The sequence below is a fragment of the Saccoglossus kowalevskii genome, chromosome 3 (assembly GCF_978046115.1).
Source record: "Saccoglossus kowalevskii chromosome 3, keSacKowa6.1, whole genome shotgun sequence".
In the NCBI taxonomy this organism is placed as follows: Eukaryota; Metazoa; Hemichordata; class Enteropneusta; family Harrimaniidae; genus Saccoglossus; species Saccoglossus kowalevskii.
The window spans coordinates 30,172,212-30,198,620 of NC_140643.1; the positions used below are offsets into that span (position 1 = coordinate 30,172,212).

The 26,409-nt window shown below is 34.2% G+C and overlaps 3 protein-coding genes across 3 annotated transcripts in view; 2 read left to right on the forward strand and 1 right to left on the reverse strand.

The window, feature by feature from the left end:
- Positions 1–3,178: 3,178 nt before the first annotated feature.
- On the forward strand, positions 3,179–11,357 carry LOC102806014 (uncharacterized). The gene is made up of 3 exons (XM_085497031.1): positions 3,179–3,307; positions 10,552–10,698; positions 10,937–11,357. The coding sequence occupies exons 1-3, from the start codon at positions 3,253–3,255 to the stop codon at positions 11,173–11,175; spliced, it is 441 nt and encodes a 146-aa protein (XP_085353157.1). The 5' UTR covers positions 3,179–3,252; the 3' UTR covers positions 11,176–11,357.
- A 1,440-nt stretch (positions 11,358–12,797) lies between these two features.
- LOC100366928 (endoplasmin-like) lies at positions 12,798–22,238 on the reverse strand. Its single transcript, XM_085497030.1, has 16 exons — positions 22,092–22,238; positions 20,041–20,143; positions 19,217–19,358; positions 18,987–19,103; positions 18,566–18,691; positions 18,080–18,282; positions 17,447–17,652; positions 17,107–17,224; positions 16,809–16,998; positions 16,146–16,316; positions 15,669–15,911; positions 15,079–15,324; positions 14,703–14,839; positions 14,199–14,433; positions 13,952–14,089; positions 12,798–13,368 (listed from the first exon to the last, which is right to left on the reverse strand). The coding sequence occupies exons 1-16, from the start codon at positions 22,141–22,143 to the stop codon at positions 13,345–13,347; spliced, it is 2,451 nt and encodes an 816-aa protein (XP_085353156.1). The 5' UTR covers positions 22,144–22,238; the 3' UTR covers positions 12,798–13,344.
- A 556-nt stretch (positions 22,239–22,794) lies between these two features.
- Positions 22,795–26,409, forward strand: part of LOC100366770 (uncharacterized) — a 30,316-nt gene continuing 26,701 nt past the window's right edge. The window contains exons 1-2 of the mRNA XM_085497028.1: positions 22,795–22,906; positions 23,683–24,392. Coding sequence (XP_085353154.1) covers positions 23,790–24,392 — 603 coding nt within the window. The 5' untranslated portion in view covers positions 22,795–22,906; positions 23,683–23,789. The remainder of the gene's footprint in view (positions 22,907–23,682; positions 24,393–26,409) is intronic.

Here is a 26,409-nt window from a genome sequence, read left to right on the forward strand (position 1 = left end):
CCCATCTTACTGGAATTATTGATCTTCACAAATACGGTGGCTGGCGCCACCAACGTTAGATTTGCACATTTCGCGTCACTAACGCTAATTTGGCAATATCCTTTGTGGTATTCTGTCTCCGGGGAAAAGACAGACTGATTTAAGAATAAAGCAAATGAGATTTTATTTCTTGACAAGTTCAGGGTGATTGTTACAAGCAATTACTCTCACTATGCACGTAGAGCAAGACGGCGACAATGAGTTGACCTTTATACACCTCGAGAGGCAAACACATCTGCACACAAATTTCAACATATATTTGATTGAAGAAATCAAAAACGAAACATACTAACATCGTCCTAACATATTGATAAATTCAAAGAGAACAACTAATTTGATACGTTTCTGACATGGAATGACAACCATGCTTTATTGTACTTAGATCTATGTCCATTTTTAGGATACGACTTCAATAAAGACTATTACATTATTACATTACGTTTTTCTAACATCTTCCATCTCACAATTGTAATAATCAAACTTATAATGTTGTGTTCGCCAGATGGTGAAATTTGTCAAGGTAGCTTTCAGTAAATTATTCATTATCCATCATGATTTTGTTACTTGTATTTCTGAATTCACGTTACGAGGTATAAACCCAACAGCCTGCACGGATTGTTTTTTTTTCGATCACACGTCTGTGAGACCTAATTGGTTTTACCACAAGACACTAAATTGAATATTATATTCCATGAATTTGGTTCAAAAGCTAGTTTCCCAATAAATGTTCTTTTTTATTTTTAATTGCCTTCTTATATATTTTTTTGATTACATAATATCTTTGCTGAACAAAAAAAGTTGTTTTGATAATGTTTTAAGAAAGATGAATGGTTAACTTTTGATTTCATAACATAGTTTATCAAACCAGAGTTGTAGGACATGTTTGTCCTCCTGTTTTAGTTTACATTCCTACTTGACGCCTTTCAAGGCAACTATCAGCAGCTAGAATTAGTAAATCGTTAAGTTGATCTGTAGCTTCATATCTATGTCATCGGAATGTTCATAATTTTGTTAAAATGTATTGATCTGACAAGTAGTGAATGTCATGAATTTAAATGAAGTTATGTTAGTATATAATTCTTTTTTACGATACTTGAGTCGGATATTCATTGGCATGTGTAATTGACAATCAGGTCACTCATCATCATTAAATTAATCTACTAACTGCTTTTTTAGGTTTGTTAGAAATAGTCTTAATGAGTCAATCTGATTACAATCTGATGTATTGTACGGCGTCTTTTTATTATTTTGTTTTTATTATTATTGCGTCCATATTATTTTGTATTACATTAAAGCGGAAGCGTCATCACCTGCGCACGAGCGGGAATTTAGTCCCAAGCGATGATAACAACACACGGGTGGACGCTTGTTTGTAAACAATGACACGCTATGGCCATCTGACGCATGCGCAGGTGACGACTCCCCCGCTTTAACTATCACCATTACCAACCAAACTGCCATCAAATAAACAATCAATTAAAAAATAAAGTAAGTAAAAGAAAGTGTATGATTAAAATAAATGATTAAAAACATTTAAAAAATGAGTGAAAATAAAAAATAAAGACTAAACTAAAATCTTATTTCAATTAGATTGTGTCTTGGGAATGTCTCCTGACAAAACTGGAATATACATACTATTATCAATTGCAGTATAGTGACGTAATTTTCCCGTTCTGTTGTTAAAATCGCCTCTTATAATGACTTCACCTAGATAAATAGAAGTCTGTGATTTTGCAATACACAACTCCGAATTTGAAAAGAGAAAGTTTTCAGCGGTATGTTTATACAACCTAAAATATTTGTTTTTTCATTGGGAGGAAACTTTTACACCAACAAAAAATCCCCGTTGACACAAAACTTGTTTTAATATATCTTTTAAATAAAATTGCTAACCAATCTACTTTTGATAGATTTTCTCTTCCTATCAGAATTATAATAATTACGACTGTCACAATCAACTACGTCTGATTACTTCTTAGACTGCTTACCACGTTTCCTGCAGACACGAAATATCTACCTTATTCAAAATTGAAATAAATTCAGTTCCATTTACTTTGACGAATGTCCAAACTCCCTAAAAAGTTATTTTGTTTATTATGATTGCCCTTTTTTTGCTTTTATTTTAACATAAATCGTAGAAAAATTATGAAATTGTGTTTTATTAACACTTCTGGAACCATCGTTCTGTGGCGGAAATGGGGTGGAGTTTAACACAGGAAGTCTTTACGTTGCTTGGTTCGTGGTTTTGACATAAATCGCCCCTAGAACCAAAATCGCCCTAAGATATACACCCCTAGAACTAAAAAAAATATAATGCCTCTTGGATTAAGAATTTACTGTATAAGTTACCCCTCTTTCGATTCTGATTTTCATATCACCACTTCTTGTTCTTATTACCGCATCTTGGTTCCAATACAGATTTGCAATTAATCGTGCTTCATGAACTGAGTGGCTTCCACAGACCCACAGTAATTTCTTGTCATTGATTCTATCAAATTATCAGGTGTATAGTCGATAACGCATAGATACATTTTTTTCATCATTCTTTCTCTAATTGATCTTAGTATAAAAAGATCTTTCTTTATTCCTAACTGATTTTCACTAAATCTGGCTTCGACTGTAGGTGCAATTCGATTTTTATTACATAAACCAGAATTTTTGATGCATGGCTGATGAGGAAAATTGTTCGAAAATTATTGCATTCTTTGGCTTTGTTTACTTTTGGATTTGCGATAAAAACACTCTGTACATTGTTATAAAACGTATATAGGGTTGTAAACTTCAAAGTTAGCCTTACGTAGTTTAATTGTCAACCGCCATGCAACAGGACAATCACTTTTGTAGTGATGTTTGAACAGAGATATTGACTCATACATATTGTAAAATCCAAAGTTTGCACAATTACATCGAAAAGTAATACGAAAGCAGTACTTCGCTTCGCTCGTGAAAGTACGGCCGCAGGATACACCGCATCACTCGTGAAAATAACTTCCATACGCAACGAAAGCCACGAGGAGGGTATGGGGTTCTGTCATATTACGCTTTCATCACTTTACCACATGCAGAGGCCGCTCGCTCCAAGCATGATTCAGATTCACGTGCAAAATGACGTTGTCCAATCATTGACACGGGGGCGTGGTTTAGTTTGTTGCGTTATTTTCGTATTGCAATACACAGTTCACGTGAGTCTAGATTGTCAACCAATCGCACAAAATGTCCACGCGATTTGTGCTTGGTCTTCTAATGGTTACGGTTTTCCTATCAGCCGGTGAGTACTGTGTGAACTTAGGGACAACATCAAAAGTTCAATGTAGGATAAAAAACTTAATTCCTTTAGTTTTTTCCCAACCCCCCCTACCCCCCACTGAAACTTAAACCGCGGGTCTGAGTGTATAAAAGGAAAGATGGCCGCCACTTTTCAGTATGCAAATGACACTCAAGCGTGAAACACCTCTTCGGGGTGCTCCGCAAAATCACTCTTTTCGGCAATCTTAACGCCTGTGATGCTTTATTTTCATGTCGTACACAAACGTGAATATGTCCGCGATACAACTGCGATGTTAATTTACGAGTTCGGTGCGATGTCAGTGTGATTTGCGCGTAAAAGCGACGGAAAAGCATGATTCAAACAGTCGCTTTGACTGCTAAAACTGGCTGTCAGTCATGGGTTTATGTAAATGTAAGGTGTTAATTCCGAGTTGTTTGTTCAATCTCTAGGTATGTTTATGTAATTACGGAGTTGATCATGTAAGTAATATCGTGGAGCTAATAAGAAATGATATGCTGTGAGCTGTTTGTCCGTCCGTTCATCTCAGGGGACATCGTCGGCGCCCCACGAAGCGGTCCGACCCGAGCGAGTGCGAATCGACTTTGCGTAAACATACCAATAATTTCTGTAGTGTGTGTGCGCAAAGTAAGACATTCGTGGTTACCGGGCTGGGAAAATAAAAAAAAATGGTTTTCACTCTGATATCGATGAAAAGATTCGAGGGAGTCCCAAATACATCCCCGACAATATGTCGAGTATGTTTCTCAAATTTCTCTTCGTTCTCGAAAAAAATAAATTGAAAGGTCTCACAAAAAAATATAATGTTCCCTGAAACATATCCCCGCAGTGAAAGATTTAGCCCTTTTTGTCACGTACTAGTATGAGCCGCGCATATATTCATGTATATTTGGCGTCGGACCCGTGCCGCACAGCCGTATACGTATAATACATTTTTTTTTTTTTTTTTTTTTTTTTTGTTTTGACGTTGCATAACGTCATTATTGCCTAGCCGACAAGACACATTATAGCAAACGTTGTACGACAACTAAATTGTGTAGGTCATTCAAATAAACTACAGTTATTTCATGATGCAAGTAATTGACAATACGGTAGTTCTCTATTTGGAATATTTGTTGGCCCTGAAAAGGGCCGTTTGGTTTGTTTGTATCAATGTATTTTTCAGTACCAGAGATGACCCATATAAGGCACGCCTGGGAGATTGGGATACAGTCCGCGTATCTGTCTTACAACACACTCCGGCATCACTTCTCTTTGTGTGACCACAACGTTATCAGCCCTCATAAGTTGCGACTTGCGCTGGATATATTTTTCGTCAGTCCACGCATTTCGTCGTCCGAGCATCGTCCAATACTTTTTGTATAAACGACGCCTAATAGCAGTGTTGTTGTTTTGATCTGTTCAAGTTAGAAGTGGTGACTGAAAGTTTCGGTCACCATTTACCATCCTGACTTTTCGGCAACGGATTTTTGCCAAAAGTTTACTTATAACTATTTATTCATTATCCGCACGTTGCATGTTCGATGTATCTATATTGATTTACTCATAACTTTGCCTATTTAGATTTTTAATAATAACTGGTTTGTTGCAAGTACGTGCTCATTATATTTATAAATAAACCCACGGCAACATAGCACAGTACGTAGTATAAATACATCGCGCTTGTAACGTACGGGTTGTGAATGAATAAATAAATACATTGTATAAAAAGGTCGCATTTGTAACATATTGATACAATAGCAAGAAAGCAAAGGCATGAGCTCAATTCAGAGATACCAATGAGATCCTTACAATGCCGTAACGCCATTTACAGAAATTGTGCTTTACAGTCGACCACGAGCGAAACAAACACAGAAAACGGCTTTCAAAAGAGTGCGTAGGCCCAGTGAACGTCGGGCAACGGGATTCAGCAAGTCTTTTCAAATCAGATAATAGCGTAATGCATGATGTTAGCTTACGGAATTAACGTCTTCAGTTGAAATGATAACAGCTGTGTACCAAGTAAACAACTGGGCGGACCATGCAAATTACATTTCCCATGATGCACTGGTGCAATTCCTGGGATTGCGGAGCCGCGCTTTAATTGATAAATATTGACCATGGCGTCAGACTACATTCACCATTAAATACAAATTGATAATCCGACAGTAGTATGGCGTAGCAGTTGGTTGTCGGGTGGGTGTAAACAGACTTTACACTCGGACCAAACTATTTTCCAAACTATTGGTTACAAAAATATAACAATCTGAGAAATCCCCTTCTAATTTGGGATTTAATGAAATTTCGTATAAGGGGTCTTACAATTACCTATTCAAAGAAAAGAGCTGCAGAAAAAAGAAAGAAGATTCAGAAACTAAATGTTGAAATACTAGCCTTGGAATTGGAATATAATTCGGATCCATCGGAACAGTTGTTGGATAGGCTTGAAGGCAAAAGAAAATCACTAGAAGAAGAATATGACTATATAACGGAAGGGTGTATAATTAGGTCGAGAGCAGATTGCTACGAATTTGGGGAAAACAAATTCAAAATATTTTTTAGGCCTAGAAAAGACTAACCAGACTAAAATTCAGATAAATAATTTAATTGATATATCAGGAAATATAATACATGGGGAAAAGAATATTTTATCAGAAATCGAGAAATTTTATTCAGAATTGTTCCGATCAAAAGTTGTGACTGATAATACAAACATTGAGACATTTTTGAACCCATTGAGACTTCCCCATTTAAAAGAATCTGACAAAAATTTGTGTGAGGGTCCAATTACATTGAAGGAAGCTTACGAGGCTCTGCAAAAAATTCCAAATAATAAAACACCGGGGAATGATGGTCTTAGTGCCGAATTTTATAAAACATTTTGGGCTTTGGTGGGACCCTGTGTGGTGAAAGCATTGTATTATGGGTATGAGGTGGGTAAATTATCAATTACACAAAGACAGGCAGTGATATCATTACTCCCTAAAGAAGGAAAGGACCTCAGATACATTAAAAATTGGCGCCCCATATCGCTGTTAAATTTGGATTATAAGATTGCGGCTAAATGTGTTGCCTTGAGAGTGGAGAAAGTATTACCCTCCCTTATTTCTGAACTCCAGTCTGCTTTTGTTAAAGGTAGATATATAGGTGACTGTGCACGTCTGATAGATGACCTTATGAACTACACAAAAGACAGGAATATACCTGGAATTTTATTTTGCATTGATTTTGAAAAGGCATTTGACTCTTTGGAATGGCAATACATTTTTGCTGTTCTAAAGAAATATAATTTTGGGGAGTCATTTATTAACTGGATTCATTGTTTCTACTCTGATATCTCAAGTTGTGTAATGAACAAAGGCTTTTCAACTGGGTATTTTAACATGAATCGAGGTGTAAGACAAGGTGACCCTTTATCTCCTGCTTTGTTTATTTTAAGTTTGGAACCTTTACTAAATGCTATATCTGAAAATAATAAAATAAATGGTATTCAGATTGGTCCAAATCAAGTGAAATATACTGCTTATGCAGATGATCTCACCACTTTTGTTAGAGACTTGGCTTCTGCTACGGAACTATTTAGCAAATTGGACTGTTTTAGTACTGTATCTGGGCTGAGGGTAAATGCGGATAAAACGGAAGCAATGTGGATAGGTAGCTGGAGACACCGAAAAGACGAACCTTTAAAATTAAAATGGTGTTCAGATTGTGTTAAAATTGTCGGTATATATTTTTCATATAACGATGATCTTGCGACTTCAATGAATTGTGAAAAATATCTTGTGTCAGTTGGAAAGCTTTTAAAATTTTGGGTTTGTCGTAATTTATCTTTACTCGGTAAAATACAAGTTATTAGATCCTTAGCTATTTTCAAATTACTGTATATGTTTAACCTTATTTCCGTTCCTAAATCAGTATTAGTTAAACTCAACTCGATGTTTTATAATTTCCTCTGGAACGGTCCTGATAAGATCGCCAGAAACACTGTGATTGGTAATATGTTAAAGGGGGGTTTGGCTATGCCGGATTTATTGAGCATGTGTGTTGGAGCAAAAGCAAATTGGGTTAAAAAGTTTTTTGATAAAAATTACCATCCATGGAAACAAGTTTTTGATTGGTATCTTAATTCGGTAGGTGGAGCAAATTTGTTGTTCCAGTGTAATTTTAATAGGGAAATGTTACCGATAAACTTGCCACCCTTTTATGAGTCTGTTCTTCATGCATGGTCGTCAGTAAATTTACATAAACCCCCGGAAAATCTTCAAGAAATCGCAAGTGAGATTATTTGGAACAATCAAAATATTATTATTCAAGGAAAATCTATCTTTTATAGGGAATTGTATAACATAGGTATAGTTTATATTACGGATTTATATGATAAGAATGGTAAAATTCTGTCTTGCGATCTATTGGTTAATCGTTTGGAAGGCACGACAATTTTTTTAAAATGGTTTGGTCTTGTGGATGCAATTCCGAAAACTTATGTTGTTAGACCCACTCTCCCGGTAAGTGTTCCTAGTGATGGTAAAATTATAGTTATTAGCAAAATGTCTACGAGAATATTTTCCCAAATACTAGTTAAAAGGAAATTTTCCCCCCCGAAAAGCGAAATATACTACCAAAATTTGTTTCCTACTATAACTTTAGACTGGAAAAAATTGTATGCACTTCCGTACAAGGTTACAATAGAATCCAAGTCACGTGCATTTTATTGTAAAATTTTGGGAAATATTCTATATATTAATTTTATTTTATTGAAAATGTCCCCAGTTTATGCATCATCTCCCCTGTGTACTTTTTGTAAAAAAACAGATGAAACTTTACTACATTTATTTGTAGACGGCCAATATTCAAAGGAGCTTTGGGGTAAAGTATTTCATAACTGGGGCAAATTTTTAAATCTAAACAGTCTTCCAGATAAACATCAATTACTACTTGGGGATGAAAATTTTAGTACTATTACAAATCAGGTTATATTACTTGGTAAACGGGCTATATACACTGCTAGGTGTCAAGATACCTTACCCAGTTTCATAGTATTAAAACATTTAGTGTTGAATATTTATAAAATTGAAAAATATATTGCAACTCGTAAAAATATTATGGAGCATCATGTTAATAAATGGAGTAATTTTCCAGTCGAATAGGTCAAATTTTATGTACTTTACCTTACTCTGAAAATTTGTTGTATTTGTGATTGTGTTGTACTTTTAGTTCTGTTTCCTTTTCTTGTATTGTTAATTGTATAATAATAAAAAAAAAAAAATAATTTGATTAAATGTGTAGTGCATAACACATTTACGCAAGAATTTTCAACTGCGACGTCTGGACTGCAGGAGGGAAGAAACCCCCCGTGGAATAGCACGTACGTGCGTCTATATAATCACAGTTGAATGACGTAGCAATTTAAAAAGCAATGCATCGGGGTTTGTGATCGCAAAGCATCTGTTCTTTAGAAGTTGCAATTAAAAACAATATTTCCCGAATGTAATACCAGGGAATGTGGTTGTATATCCGATGTTTAAGTCCAAATAAAACGCTTTGTGTTATAATTCTAAAAAAAAAAACTATTTTCTCGTCTTGAATGTTTTTTTTTTCATTTTCTGTTATTTTTGTCCATGACTGGATAGAGAAAAAAACCGAATTACAAATACTGCAAGATTGTTTTGACTTCATTAAAAAATAAAATCGTTTTTGTAGGATAGAAACTTTTTGAGGTCACCCCCCCCCCCCACCCCCAAACTAAAGCAAATAAGTTTTTTATCCGACATCGATCTTTTGACGTCGTCCCTTAGTCTGGACTTATATCGGTGTTGAAGTCGGCCGTAGTGTTAGAAAAGAGCTCTATGAATGGGTTATAGCAGAGAGCAGAGAGCTGTCATAGCTCCCTGGTTATAGTAAGAACGGGTATATATACGGTGATGATTGCACGCATCAAAATATGTGTGAACCAAGCTCCCAAATATAATATGTTTGCCACAAATTTGCCACACTAACCATATGCTAAAGTAAAAATCACTTAAGCTATTGTAACCTGGGGTCATAATATTTATGTATCAAAGGATCATTTTAGGCGTGAAAATAGCAGCCATTTCACAGGCATTTCAAAGAACGCTGGTAGTCGCTCACCGAATTTAGAAAACTTATATCGTACCATGGGGGAAAAAAAGAAGGGGACTGAACTGGTTTTAATCCTACTTGAGTCTTTTTTTTTAGCTCCATCCATGATCTTTCAAGGTACAGCCTAGGTTAAACCTAAAAAACAAAACTTTTCGGACTTCCTTTAATTTAACTTTTTTTAAATCCACATATTTAAACCATATCTTCACTAACGTAATTAGTGTCCATTCCCGTGGAAAAAATAGTGGAACAAATAAACTGCACACGAACAGCATAGACAAAATTGAAGATTGAAAGTGCATTAACCTAATAATGTAGCGCAATGCAATAGCTTTGTTTCGCCTTGTTGTCATGGCAACAATGATGCGGGGGAAAACACAACAACCTTTTTTACATATTGACACATGATACGATTTTGAACGCTACATGCTCACCACCTCCTTTTAGTACAAAGCAGTAAGTTTTGTATAGAAATGGAAATTGCCTTCGTAATGAATTTGAAAAGGGGCTCCTTGACCCATGAAAAGGTCCCCGGCCCCTTGAATTGCCTATTTTACATAATTTACAGACATCTTGGGCGAGTTGCCTACCTGTTGGTAGGTTTCTACTAGTCACCCTCGAGGTGTGTGCTCGTTGACCCATATATTATCACACGGAGGGAATCAACAGAAATGCTTGATAAAGTTAAGTTACTGACCCACATGACTAGCGAAGTCTGTCAGTATTACTTTTATTTATGTGCCGCAAGTTTCTTCGCATGTCAAAGGCGTCAAACAAACATGCTGCAACATACAAATTCAGGTATTCCGAACCCAACCCTTAAATATTTGAAATTCATCAGTACCTGTGTTTCATACCATTATCTTTGGAACGTCTTGATGAATCTTCAATCCAATATTATTGGACATACATCAGAGATTTTTTTGACACAGACACATATCAATATCTCTAATTACAAATTTTCTGAGCCAAAGATAAAGCGTTACCTTCGGTCCCATCATGTAGTGAGAGTTACTAGTGTATTATTATGTAAATAAACAATGTATTCTATACGTGATGTAAACATCGCATGGGACTCATCTGTCATCTAAATCGGTCTCTCTCTTACACTTGTTTTATTTTAACAGTTTCTGCGCTGAAATGCTATTACTGTAACGCTGATGGATCAGCAGCCAATAGTTTTGACAACTGTTATAATGTGTATACCTGTGATGACTCAGACCTGCCAGACGGTGGTCCATATGAAGCTTGTACTACCTACTCATATTACACTGGTAAGCATTAAGCTAAAAGATAAATGTTTATAAAGTTTACAACTAAGGTCATGAGTTGCAATACACTCATGTGTTGCCACAAAAACTATAAATTCAATGACATTATATTGAATTTAACACTGTGACATGAGGTGAAAATCAATGTGATATTATAATTATTCATGAACAATAATGTTAATGTTTAATATTAACTGTCATGACTTATTTTTTTAGAATTACTATGATATTTTTGTTGTAGATAAGCTGTATGTGTTGAAAGGATGTTACCGCAGTGCTATCAACACCGACAAGTACAGTTATGAATACTGCCTTTCTGAACAGATGGACGTCTACTGTAATACGGACCATGATACCTGGAACTGTCTTGACTGCTGCAAAACGGATCTCTGCAATAATGCGATGGGTGTTACCATGGCAACATTCAATTTATTAGGCATTGTTTTCGGATCGGTCACATATTTGCTACTTTTTGTTTAAGTACGTTAGGTGATGTTACGTTTTGGTTCAAATTTATTATTGAGAATAATAGCTGACCTTTTTGAGATTTTCACCAATTCTTATAAGACTTTTCTACATTGCAATGCAATTATCATGTTTCTAATTTTTTTCTGAACTTTTTTAACTTATCGTTCGTAATAAAATGCGTATTATTATTCTTACGGAGATTGTGATGATGCTGCAATCCGAATTAAAACTCCAATTCCCACAAACCCATTTTAAAGAATGTTTACAATTATCACAATTCGAACTAAAGCGAGAGGTTTTTATTGGTCGATGGAATAGCATTAAAGCATTTTAAAATGACGTCATTGTGCACTGCGCTCGTTGATAGGCTTGTTGAATTCCACATGTCAAAAGTATGGATATTAGTTGTGGAAAGTTGTCCAAATAGTTACTCTTTTGGGTTTGCACAGGGTCAGTAACTAGAACGTGAATATCATTTAAACCCCATCTGACACTTGTTCATAGCAACCGGCATGTGAAAGCGATTTTGAATATTTTTTTGATTAAATATAACCGAGCAAAGATAGCCAAATCTTACCAAAATTTATTTGCTGAAACAATATGCAATGTAATTCTAGTCAGAGAACATGTTCGCCTACTTAAACTTCTACAAAAAGGGTGTGAACAAATCACACAGATTTGGTTTTCAATATTCCCAGAAAAGCAGCCAGTTTTGAAGTTTCAAATAGAGAGCTGGCCAGATCCACAGGTGTCCGCCCGGCATCAACGGTACTTGTCAATGAACAAAACGTCCAACAGCTGATGTAATGAAGTACGCCCTCACACACCGCATTTCAGTGAATCCCTTGTTCATGAGACAAGTTTTAATATACAAAACAACTAAAATAGCTTTGTGTTTATTATATTTTAATATATGTACTATAATAAATGCAACAGCCACAGTATTCGCACGATATCCTTGCCAATAAAGGAACATGTGCTACAGTCTGTTGTGAACGAGTTTTCAGCATCACAGGGGGCAATGAAGTCACTGAATTGCTTGCAAGATTCTCCGACGATCAAAGATGGACATCATTACATTAATATTAGTTTGAAGTGCATGCCAGACCGTAGTGTTATTTCCTGTCGAAACAATTTATAAGAAGTTATTTTCTCGCGTTACCAGTGCATCTAAGTGAACACCACATACTTCCGAAGTTAATTGCATTTAGTGTACTCCTAAAGTAGAATAAGAATGGCAATGTACTCGTACGACTGGATTTCTTGTAATTAAGACAAATAATTTACCGGTAGTTGATAAACGGTACAATGCATCACAACCGATTCAATTCGTGGGCAAGTCGTTCAAACTTAAAATTGCTCTCGAGTTTTGCCAACAATACAACTTTAAAGCTATCTGTTCACTTCAATAACTTTACAATTAGCCCAAACTAAAAAGTAAACACACAAAGAACATGCGTTGTCTTCAATATTATAGATTAGGTAAACTCGTTCAATACTTTGAGAATACTCTGCCCTCAACAGCGAGATTCATAATTGTCAACACACTCACAATTAAGCATACAATCACCAATACTAAAAATACTTTAGTCAGAATTTCTTGTATGTAAATTACAAGGCAAAATGCACCAATATTTGTTTAAGAAATAATTTATTTTTTTCCTTTTTTATACATTTTCTTTCAATGTTTACATTTTTTTTGTGACACCTTAACTTGGTTGCACAAACAATGACAGGAAAAGAGAAACATGATCAGCTCTAAGAATCTAAAGCACAGACACTTTTCTTTATAAAAGTTGGGAATAACAGTAGAAAACTAAAAGTATGAACGATACACATAACTAATAATCTAACAATTGACTCACAAAAATCACAGAGAACAGATTTTATCGTTTCAATGTTAGGATATTCGTAACTAAAAAAAACACTTATAAAATAAATTCATTATTTCAAAAAGTGACAAATTGCTATATTCTTTAAAACATTTACAATTTGTAAAGATCCTTGGCATTGATTGGCTATTTCTCAGTTTCTATGGTAACCATCACCATTGTACACAAGTTGCACATCAAGGAAGAGAAAATTTCCTCCATGAGGAATATTTTATAGCACAGCACTTTTCAGTTAAGACCCATTTATTTATTTATTTTTTGTATAAAAACCACACTGTTCTGAAGAATGTTAGAGTTCATCATGGTCTTCAACCTAAAAAGAGAAAATTATTGAAAATAAATTAGTCTGGAAGAAAATATTCCTGAATTGTACAACTTTAGTTGCAAGCTTAAAGGGCGACAGTCGTCGTGCCGCGTCCTGTTCGATACGAGACTCGTAAACGATGTGTTTTACATACGTATAAAAAAAATATTATATTATATAACGCATGTAAAATAAATTGTTTATTTACATGAAATTCGAACACGCACTGCGGGACGACCACCGTGCTTTAAATAACAAATGCTGGATGTGGACAATTGTTCTGCCTGCTAACATCACAAATACTTCACACAAACCAAAATATCCCCAAGAATTTAAATATCTCCTTTTTTTAGTAATTTTGTCAAATTTGTGACACTATTTGGTTCAAATTCTTTATATTTGTCATATTTTGCAGATAGCTATAAATGCACTAAAAACATAGAAACAATGCAAAGTGAACTATAATATATAGTATAGTGTCCTCCACAAACCACAGAAATTAAAACCTGGTAAATAAAACTCTGAACATCAAAAGTATTACAATGATTTATTCTAAAAACAATTGCTTGGAGACAAGTATATCATTACAAACCTCTGGTTCTAATATTTCATCTTCTCCTGCTCCTGGTTCTTCGTCTTCAATTTCTTCTTCTTCCTCCTCTTCGTCGTCATCATCTTCCTCCTCATCTTCCTCATCAGCTTCTTCCAAATCTTCAGGCCATTCCTCAACCTATTGCCAAATCAACAATCATATCAACGAATATATTCTGCAGAATATAAGAAAAATTGGCAAGTTGTTCCACAGGGTAAAACTGTTTAAAAATATTAGAAACTCTTACCTTTGTATCTGGATCAATGTCCATACTCAGTTTTAACATTTTTTCAATTCTTGAGGCAAAGGCAGCAGAGTCTTCTAAATTGAATCCTGATCTCAGAACAGCCGTTTCAAACATCACCATGGCTAAATCTTTAGCAGTTTGGTCTTCTTCATCAGCTTCTACTTTAGATTTTAATTCTTGGATCAATGGATGTCTTGGGTTAACCTCAAGAATTTTTTTCTGTCCAGCATAGTAACTGCAATAAAATAAACATGATCAGTTACAACATCACAATTGAGTGTATAATTACAATAAATCTGATCAAAACAGTCCTTTGTTGTGTCAGATTTCACTATACTGATGTTTTTTCTAAAGGCAAACCAAAATATACTCTTGTACCACATGAACTTGTTTAAATTTGGCAGAGTTTGGTAGCACAGACAGTTTTCTGTGTTATCAAAACATGTATGTAGCTTTGTAGGACTATCAATAATAGTAATAAGTACCCAAACTTTGATTTATTACCTGGTTTGTGAATCTTTCGCTTGTGCATATGCCTGTGCTCTCATGATACGCTCCATATTACCAGACCAACCATATGAACTAGCCACTAATGCACATGGTGAATCTGTCAAGCGCTTGGAAATCACAGCTTCCTTGATCTGTGATGGACAAAAAACAAGCATTAAGACAAATTCAGAAAATGAAAGACGATTTTGTGCAATGGCATATACAATTCAAAACGCCTTATATATTTAGGACCAGAACGGCAAAAATCTTGCCAGCATAGGTACTGTCAAAACCAGAACGTTACCAGGACACCAGGAACATAGGAATAAACAAGGGTATTGGCAGCAAACGTTCTTTACCAACTACAGGTAATAAAACCAATTTTGTTTACCTTATCTGTGAGAGCTGCATCTTTCATCCATTTCATCAATGGTTCATATTCTTTTTCAATTTCTTCAAATCTTTCCTTAGCGGATTCAGATTCATCGAGTTTGAGACCTTCCTTGGCAACATTCTGGAATTTCTTTCCATCAAATTCTGGCAGTGACTGTATACAGTATTCATCTACTGGCTCTATCAGATACAGCACTTCATAGCCTTTCTTTAATAGTCTTTCAACAAATGGTGTACTCTCAACCTAAAACAATAAATTATTTATTAATTATTACTTCATTCCATAAATATTTCAGATAAAATATTTAAATTTCTTTTTAAAATTTTGAATGAATGTTGAAAGAAACAAATCACAAATCATTATCGGATACATAGTGTCCATAAGTAACATATTCTGCATAAATACATAAGAGTAAATCTTCGTAATTGTTACGTGTGAAAATGTAACGTGTGAACCTATGTGAACAGACTGCAAATCCACAGAATTTTCTTTAAGATTTTCATCAAAACCTGTGGCCAAAGGGGAATTATGTACATTTGGTTCAACACTGAAACAAATACAAAACTATGCAAATATCTAGCATTTACCTCTTTTCTGCTGGCACCACCCATAAAGTAAATATGCTCTTGTTTATCCTTCATCCTTTCCACATATTCAGCGAGACTGGTAAATTCTGTATCAGAGTTGGACGAGAAGAATCTGACCAACTTGGCAAGACGAGTACGATTTGAATGATCTTCAATAATACCAAGCTTAATGTTGGTACCAAACTCCTTCCAGAATTTTTCATTGTATTCTTCGATATCCAGCTTTTTGATCATATCTAAAGTCTGAAAAGAATAAAGACATGATTGATTAATGAATGGTTGTATTTGTAGCAAGAAACATTTCTGGTTGGAATTGCGCAACAAGACTGACCAATGATTCATTTAAGAATTCTCAAACTGGCTGCATTTAGCTTCTGAAAAAGTAACATCTGACCAGGGCTTGGAGAATCGCACTACGATGAACAGCAAAATAGCCCCAGAGTAAAATAAATCTGAAAATTTTTTATGTTGTCTTACCTTTCTAACAAGTTTTTTCTTAATGACTTTCAGTAGTTTATGTTGTTGAAGAGTTTCACGAGATACATTCAAAGGCAGATCGTCCGAGTCAACAATTCCCTTGACAAAGCTCAAGTATTTTGGCATCATGTCTTCAAAGTCATCGGTGATAAACACTCTACGTACATACATCTACAAAACAATGGAAAAAATATCGATCAGAAAATTAAAATCACTTCATTCCAAACACATGAAAATGAGATGATAAATTGATTGGAGTTTTTTTGTGTTTTTTTTAAAAAAAATGTTCTACATTTTCAAATGTACGACAAATTGCAATTATTTCTTTGAAATTTAGATATTTTGAAGACTTGAAAGACCTCGGAATTATGCAATTACTCATTCTATACAGCAAAAATTGAAATGGTAACAATGAATTAAACATTTACATGCAATACCACACATTTGTAAAATTTTCCTAAGTTATATCAGTGTAATCAGCCTATATTCGCACACAGTTAATCCACTACTGCTAATCACCTCAAAACTGAATCAAATTATTAACATTGGATCAACCCAAATCATTCAAAAACTAGCTGGATCATTACTGTATTTATATACAAGGTGGTTTGAAAACAAATTAAATTACACCTCCACCATCTCTGGACTGATAGAATATCTTACTTTGATGAAATCTGTCTTCTTTCCATAATCGTTGAACATACCGGAAGGTGCAGTTTTGGGGACATACAAGATAGACTTGAAAGTTACTTCACCCTCTGCAGTGAAATGTGTTTTTGCCAATGGGTCTTCAACCTCTTTGGTGAACTGCTTGAAAAAGTCATTGTATTCTTCATCTGTAATTTCTTTAGGACTGTAAATGTAAATCAAGTATCGAGATTTAGTCTGGTTTACCTCAAAGAATGATAAATCTGTGAAAGAAAGTAAAATAATGTTAGAATTAAAGATAACATATACTTACTTCCTGGTCCAAATTGGTTTGTTTGCATTCATTAATTCCCAGTCCCATGTAGTCTTCTCTACTTGTTTGGTTTTTGGTTTCTCCTCTTCCTCTTCAGCCTCTTCTTCAACCTGGGCTTCTGCAAAAAAAAGATTATAAGCTTTAATTTTTACAGAGTAAAATATAAAAGGTGATTCGCCAAGTTTGAGAGGTTGCAAGTCAAAAAATACAAAGAACTGACTGATCAAGCCAAGTAGATGGCTAGTCAGCAGCCACTGAACAAAACTCCTGCATAAACAGACTATGTTATTCCTCTACAATCCAAAGCAGTAAAGTATCGCTACTATTTCAATTTTTTTACCTTCATCTTCGTCTCCCTCCTCAGTTTCATCTGCGTCTTCCATCTCTTGTGCTTCAATTTCATCCTCATCCAAAGGCTCATCTACCATCTCAGTTTTACTGGCCCACAGATAGATTGGGAAGTTGATGAACTGACTGTATTTTTTGACAAGTTCTCTAATGGTTCCTGGTTCCAAGAAGTCATAGGCCTCTTCCTTCAAAAGTAAACTGTAAAACAGAAATTGTTACTCCACTGGCGATATGTAAACTGAAGAAAGGTCGGAAATAAGCATTCAATAAGCTAATAAGCTACAGGATAACAAACTTAAGAATGGTTGCGACCAACATTTACAAGACAGAATTTATTTATTGTCTGAAGAATAAACTTAGATTATATGAACTAGTTTTTTTAAATTATGAATCTCAGTTGTATGTATTTTGATCAATTTTCAGTTCAAAATGGCCACTTTAGTATGGTTCAATACTATGGAGAAACCAATCAAAAAGTCATGGTTTCCATGGAAACAAGGTTATGATTAAAAAAAAATCTTTTTTCTTAGTTTCATGGTATCGTTTACTCTGCAAAATGTCAAGAATTTGTAATGCTAATTAAATTCCAACTAAATACAACACAGGTACCACAAGATTAACTCACCTGACAGTTGTGCCTCGTTTGAGTGTATCACCACGTGGATCTTCAACCACGGAGAATTCAGACGCATCAGATTCCCAGATGTATTGTTTGTCATCATTGTTCTTTGACGTCACAATGACCGTGTCTGATACCAAGAAAGATGAGTAGAAACCAACGCCAAACTGACCAATCATATCACTCATCTCATCTGCAGATTGCACCTCCTGAAGAAATAAATTGAATTAAAACAGATTAATAAAACCATGTGGATAACTGATGAATACGGAAAAATTTCGAAACTTGTGCTCAACTTTAGCAGATGCTTCAGTATGCAATATAGCATTAAAAACTGTTCTTCAATGGAAAATAATTTGAATTCATGGTAATTTATTTATAAACTGGAAGAAATACAATATCTACTAATCAATTATACAATATTTTAATAACTCCAAACCCACAATCATTCCTGAACAGCTATCATTTGACAATATGACTTTATGAACTTACCGAAATTTTATTGAGAAATTCACTGGTTCCTGATTTAGCAATAGTACCAAGGTTATTCTTCAAGTCTTCTTTTGTCATTCCAATACCAGTGTCTGTAACGTGTAGCATGTGATTGTCCTTGTCAGCCTGAAAGGAATTGAAACAGTTAAATATCACAAGACCTATAAGGTCTATGCATGGAACTGGTTTAGTATCATTGATCTAAAATATTCTCACAAAACAATGCTTCTGGTATTAAGTCAGTTAAAAATTAGCATTGTTGATCAATTCAACAGACATTACCGGTAAGTATGACAGACAACACAATATTGCACAATGCTTTTTGTCGGAGAGTAAATTCCTGAAGGCAAGGAGAGCATTAACACTTCATAAACATAATTTTCCTCAAGTAATTATAAAAAAACATTACAAATATTGATACCTTTATTCTTATGGAAAATTCGTCTGTGGCATCCAAAGCAGATTTATCGGTCAAAGACAACAATCTGATTTTATCCAAGGCATCAGAAGCGTTAGAAATCAATTCACGCAAGAAGATCTAAAAAAAAAAAAAAAACATTTAAAAATATTACACATCAAAATATTAATGTTGACTTTTTCAGTTGTAACAAAAAAAATTAATTTTGAGTACAAGTCGTGTCATTACATTACCTCTTTGTTCTTATATAGTGAATTAATAATGAGTTTCATCATTCTATCAACTTCAGCCTTGAAAATGTGCTTCTCAGATTTATCTCTAAGTTCTTTCATCTGTGCCACACTCAAACCATCCAATTTGATTGCTTCCTCCTCTCTGTAACAAAATATATTAAAGTATTAAATTCTAGTACGAGTCAAGTATGCCATACAATGAACAACAAGGGAAGACCCCTCTATTATAAAGAATAAATAGATTATAGTGTACTTATTGCAGTGACAAAAAAAAATATGTATATCTAAATAATATGGAGACTACTTATTATTCACATACTAAGTACTATGCCATATGTTGTTGAGCAACGACCAAAAGAACACAATTTTAAAGCAGATAATCCAAGATAATCTAATAGTTGCTGTTCTAACAATGAGAATGTGTAGTGTGGATAAATTCTGATATTGAATAATTCCAGCATCAATATACTATCCTACCAATTATGTGCGAAGATGTACTGTGTTCAAGCCAACAACTGTTACATGCAAATTGCAAGTATTCATTTATGAATCAGATGTAATTGTCACATGAAACGTGCAATTGTACAATTACTGTAAAATACTTTATTTTAGCTGGAATTAATTTTCACTGAGTCAACTTTTTTTGCGTTTTGTATAAAATTTATTTTCACTGTTTTTTGACGAGTTGAGTGTAAAATAAAGGAAAAAAATGGTATAGTCGCTGGATTTTATTTGCACTGAATAATTCCTTCAGCGAAAATTCTAAGCGACAAACTCACTGTCAAATATCAGAAGAAAAAAATGTTAAAATTAATGATTATTACCTCATGACAACTTCGTCATCTGTCTTTGATCCATCTCTACTGCTACCAATATCATCATCCAACTCAACAGTAGCATCTTCCGCTCCTTCAGCCAACACACATGCTACAATAAAACATCAAGCTAAGTATATACAACAATCGTATTAATGAACTGTACCTGCATTTGGATATCAATTTTAACAATTTGTGTACACCTGGCATTATCGGATTCACACTGTTTTGTCGACTATTCATGGCCGTGTGATTGTGTTAGAAAAAGGTGCATTTGACTTTTATAGTTAAATTGAAGGATTTGATTTGGTGTGCCAAATCCATCAATCAGCGCTACTGTATCGGCTCAAATTAATTCCAAATTTAAACCAATAAATTTTGTTATCTTGTATAACATCGTAGCTTAACTGCTAACAATGTGTGACTTTGCAATAGATTTATTTGATTTAGTAGACAGTGAATATAGTTTTATAGTGGGAATTCTGGCAAGGTATGTTGGCGAGCAGATGGCCAAATTAATGAACTTTGGCCAAGGGAAATGATAAAATGGATGCACAAAATAAATATATAAAATATTAAGTATAAAGTATTAAAATCTTGTCATTCAATTTGACAAACTAGTGTCTAAATAACCAAAGTGATATTTGGGGTCAATCAATTTTGTTGTGCATCTTCAGTCGAGATAAACAAATTAACAATGAAACTAATATATTATTAATTTATGATGTTACATTTATACCTGGTGAATAATTTACAAACTTCTTATTTAAAACTTCAATGTAAAAGAAAATGAAATGATGTGCAGCACAACAAACCATAATTTACAGCACGTTTTTTCTTCAAATTTATCTATGAAATTAAATAAATGACTATGTTTCAATGAAAATTACAGCATCTTTCATTAAAATGATCCAACATTATTTCTTCTTATGTTACATACATACTGTAAATGCATAAAAATGTAAAGTCCTAGCAACACGTGTTCTTATTTCACAGGACAATGCTTTAGGCCTGACACAAACTATTAAACAATACTAGATGTACCGGTACACATTTGAATGTAATGTGTATTTGAGAAGATATTCATATTTGTGAACATCAATGCATACTCAATGAATGGAATAAATTACTCTGCTTCAAGTCATTGTTTCTAAGGCTATAATGATTTGGCATTATTCTATTGGCTGTTCAAATCATTGATTACTATTTTTAGGTTTGTAATGACTTGATACCTGAATGAATGAAAGGGCGGATTCTACACAACACAAGTAAATGTTGGGTTAAGGCAAATTTTCCTTTTAACTATAACATTTCTCATATTATCTCCCTCCCAAGTTCCACAAATTAATTAAAGTTTTTTAGCAAAAGCTAAACTCATCTGCATACATTTTACAAACAACATCGCCGAATCTAATACTGATCTAATTTGGAACTATATAACCTATATAACCAGAATTATTAAAATTTTAAATATTGGGCTTACATTAGCCTACTGCCATTTTTCTCAACATTATTTTGGAGAAAAGTCACTGAATTATAATTATGTTGACAACAAAATGGGGAGATATAAGAATATACAAATAGGGGCAACAGCAATTCTGATCGATAGTTGGATAAGGTTATTGCATACAAACTATAGGAACGTAATTCGGACAGTCACTGTTAGCTGTTTTCACGATTTTAGGACTTACATGGGATCTGAGAGCATCTACAATGTCTCGCAAACATGATCAGTTGGTGTAAAAAAACTAAAAGGCGTGAATAGTTTTCGAAGATTCTGGAATCGATGGCGGACGGAAAATGTTAACATTAGTTTATTGCGTTTATTTGACAACACGAGAACTATAATATAAATGAATGTGAAAATAATGAATTGAAAAAAAGGCAAACCAACGTTCATTTATTTATGTTCCCAACGTGTGAACACTGTTCCAACTCACGTATAATTGGGAGTACGCGTAAGCACTTCCGCATCCAGAACACGTTTCACATGTACAGCAGTCGACAGAACGTTTCATTTTAAATAAAATTGTAAAAAATGTGAATAAAATTGAACTTACTTGACGCGAGCAGTAAGCCGAAAAGGGCTAACAACCAAAATTGACTCTTCATTTTGATTATATCTTAACCTATCTCCGAAGCCCAGGTGAAAGAGAGCCAGTAGTTCAGCTGAGTGGAGTCAACACGGAAATCCCGGTCAGTTTAGGGAATACCTCGAAGATTCTCGGCCAATCAGAGCATACCGCGTATCCCCTCGTGATCAAAATGGACCAATAAAATAGTACCAAATCATAGACTACAACCTCAGAGCGTGGCCCTTTCTTATTGGCCAGGAATATGAACTCAAAATTATGGGGGTCATAACAACGTCATGATGTCAGTCTGGGTCAAGATTGTATACGTTAATTTATTCATGATCAAAATAAGCGTTTATTTTAAATATCCCTGATAATTACCGTCATAACCTAATGGGAATGCGTTAAGAAGTTTAGAAAACTAACTATAGGTTTCTATTGCACATTTTAAGCGGGGTAGAAATATGACTATCCTCGTTCCTATACATGGAATATGTATCTTAGTAATAGAGCTTTATTGCCAGAATTCAAAAGGTTAATACTTTCAAAACAATAATTATTAAAATAATTTAATTTGTTTTAACATATAAATGGGCAGAATTACAAAAAATGCGATATTATATCTTTCATATAACTACAGAATTGAACGAGGTTGCAGGACTTTCCCGAGTGGTTGTCCTTGTATTTTGCTGCCTAGCGATAAACGACGCTGAAAGCTTTGTGTCAACTTCCGTTATTTTCCCGGGGATATCTTTATTTCAGGATCATGAAGAGATTTACATTTCAAAATTCGTAGACCAGTAAGTATCACGAAATTTGTCTGTGGGGCATGATAAGTTCTTATGTCGTGTTTATAATCTGTGCCAGTGTGTGTAACACCGTAGCCACTCTGTGATAACACTCATGTCAGTTAGGATAAACAATGCACATTTTGTTATTGTGTTAAGTAGTGTGATCACCATAAAACTTGAAGGCAACCTAAGGCATGGTATAATTGTCATCCTCAAAAAATGTATCGATTTGATTTTTTTGGAGTTGCTGTCAACTTTTTAATTTAATTTAATCTTGCATTGGCATCGTGTTTTGATTCATCATTCCGACTACTTAGTACCTGTAGATCCATTTACTGTTGCTCTTGGTTTCGATGTAGTTCTCTCAACTTCCTTTTTTTTTTGTTGCTGTTTTTTTATTGGCAGTACATGTATTGTTATGTTGTCTGTCGTAGGGTGATCGCGATCTACAATGAAACTAAACAAATACATACACTGCAGCGAAGTCGGTCAGACTTCCACACTTGTTCAGAATCATAACTGCAACATTTTTCAACTTCAATTTTTTTTCCGCTCTAATTGGGTTGAACTTTTTCACATTTTCTGTGAATTCAATCATAATTTTGGACAAAACAGACAAAATGTAACATTGCGTCTAGTTTTTGATCAAAAAATTAAATTAAAAACATTGAATGTTGGAAAAGAGCAGACTATAAATGGAACTATTTTGTGGATGGCGATCAAGAGATTAAATCATAAATATTACACTTGATACAAATATTTCCGTTCTTCTTCATTCTTGACAGATTTTTGTGAATGCTACATGACAATGGTTTAGAGTAATGAATTACTTGGATACCAACACGAAATGTAAACGCAAAGTATTACCTGTCAAGATTCCAAAACACATCTCATGATGAGCTCGGCCAGAAAGCGACCCAAACTACAGCGTGGCTTAAGTGGAGTAAAACGTCAGTTCTCTTGGCGACAACCAGTAAGACCATTCATAAGCTCTACATTCAAGGATTTTGCTGAAGAACGAGACTATCTCGTCAGGAAAGTCTTTCCACAGATCGATAATTTGTGTCGGCAACGTGGTACATACTTTGCACCAGTGGATCTTCGGTGGGGAATAAACGATGAACAGAGTAACTCAGGAAATGTTGTCACACTGTGTTTGGACTACATTAACAGATGCACACCTTTTTTTATTTGTCTCCTCGGAGAACGTTATGGATCACACAGACCAATTGATGCACCACCGTTGCAGAGGAACTGCACTGATATTCCTGACGATTCCAGCTGGTTGGATAAAAACTTTCTTGTAGCAGCTAGCAATGGCTACTCCTGGGTTTTGCAAGAGTCACACCAAACTTGCAGTGTGACTGAATTGGAAATTATCCAGGCTGCATTTCTCAATGACAATGCTCATTGTCATTTCTACTTCCGTGAGTCCGTCCACATAGACAATTTATTTACAGACCTTCCAGAAGAAGAAAGAGAGATACTATTGGAGGTGAGGTTTCGATTTTCAGACTTTTACAGATTAAAATTTCATTGAAAATATTCTGCATTAAAAACAAGCAAAAAATTTGTCCATAATCTATATTCACACTGACATTTAAACAACTAAAACCAAAGTGAAACAGAATAAAAACAACTTTCCCACTGAAAGAAAACAAAATTGAGAAACCATTCTTCAAATGAAAAAAATGTGAGAATTGATCCAATACATACTGAAAAGTAAGCGCAATCTAATCTCACTTTTCTTTTCTGAGTTAATCTTGTTAGTTTACCTAGCACACATGTACAATTGAATATGATAGAGCTTGCAATTTCATTGTAATCTGCATGGAAGATGCATATAGATAAATAAAAAAAGTTACTGTAAATTCCTGATTACTGAATTACCAACAGACGTGATGTAATTCTGTTTGCGCATATTTGACCTACCTACACATGTAGCAACAGGCAAGGGCAGGACAAAAATATAAAAGGTTAAAAGAACAACAGATAGGCAAACCCAGAAGAAGTAAACATCATATTTAAAACAGTTTGTAATTAAAATGACTGTACATGGCAAGTGTCATTGAATATTTTTCTTCTGTATTGAAAACAGTCACTAACAAAAAAAAATTTAGCAAATTTTTCAAGAAATGTTAGTTCCAAAAGTAAACTGAAAATTAGTAATAATTAACCATTGTTCTTGATTTTTATATTTCCATATCGTATTTTAATACCTTACATATTGATCAAAAGAGAAACAATTTATTAAGTGGTTATTTGGATAATTTTATTAGTTTGTATGCAGAATGATATTAAAAGAGACTTGCACAAGTTGTATGTATTCCCTGTGTTAGTAGTGCATAAAATACAGAAGTGTGTCTATGGTAAAATTATGTCAGCAAACTATGTACAATACGTGTACTAATAAATGTTTTTGTTTTTTTTTGGTTTGTGTGAGCTTGTATTTAAGATGCACTTACAATACAATATAAAATGAAACATAATAAGAACAAGTGTTATAAAGTACATGTTGTCTTTTCTGTTCAATATATTGTATCTCATGGCAAACAAGGCATACAGATGATTTATTGCTGATAAATTTACTTATCTAAAATTATTTTCATCTATATTTCAGTGTTACTGTGAAGTTCTTTATTTTCTCTGGGAATTAATTTTCACTGTCTATGTGTTACATTCAACTCATATCAAAATACAGTGAAAATAAATGTCATACAAAACAGTCAAAATGTCAATTCATCAAAAAATGAATTCCATCTAAAAAAAAAGTATTTTACAGTATTCAAATTTTATAGACAGTTTTTTTTAGTTGATACCGGTACATGTGTATATTTTCACTGAATACAGCATGTGTTGAGTGTAGCTTATTTTCAATGATTATACATGTATAAGGGATATTGTACTTATGTTAGATTTTTTTTCCTTGACATACTCCTGCTGTGAAATTAAATTCAAAATTCAAGCAAAGTGTTTTACAGGCACATACAATGACAAATTTTGAGTTGAAATTCACTTAAAACACAAAGCTGGAAGATATTATTATATGTATTATTATATGTTGCTGACAGGTTTTGCTAAAGTAAGACATTATTTGCCCCTAAGGCTTGGCTGTACTATAGGTTTGTATTTACTCGTATTTGAAATTGATATGTGCATTGGGGTAGGTCCAAATGTACAATCACTCAAGCATTCTTGTGCACTCAATGGATTTTTTGGGTCTTATATCATTTACACAGCCAGGATTTTAAAAACTATACACCTCTTCAACAATGGACTTCCTTGACATGCTCTATAATGTGCTTGGACCCATCTGTACCAGTGACACTCAAGTTCAATATTTTTTGGTATAATACAATGCAGATGCAGGATGTGTGGTTTGAGAAGGAGCACCTTTTAGGCTTAACAATAATATCATTATGACGTATGGGTAATAGGCGTAATTAGTACTGCATTAGTAGTGGTCCAGTTTGGGCGTTCCCTCTCTAAATCCTTCTCTGGTAATAACCACC

Coding starts and splice junctions, on each gene's coding strand:
- LOC100366928 (XM_085497030.1), bottom strand. CDS start 22,143: ATGAAGAGTCAATTTTGGTTGTTAGCCCTTTTCGGCTTACTGCTCGCG. Junction 18,692..18,986: donor AATTTTCCATAAGAATAAAG/GTATCAATATTT, acceptor AATTCCTTTCAG/GCTGACAAGGACAATCACAT. Junction 15,912..16,145: donor AGAAAAAACTTGTTAGAAAG/GTAAGACAACAT, acceptor TATTCTTTTCAG/ACTTTAGATATGATCAAAAA.
- LOC102806014 (XM_085497031.1), top strand. CDS start 3,253: ATGTCCACGCGATTTGTGCTTGGTCTTCTAATGGTTACGGTTTTCCTA. Junction 3,308..10,551: donor TACGGTTTTCCTATCAGCCG/GTGAGTACTGTG, acceptor TTATTTTAACAG/TTTCTGCGCTGAAATGCTAT. Junction 10,699..10,936: donor TACCTACTCATATTACACTG/GTAAGCATTAAG, acceptor TTTTTGTTGTAG/ATAAGCTGTATGTGTTGAAA.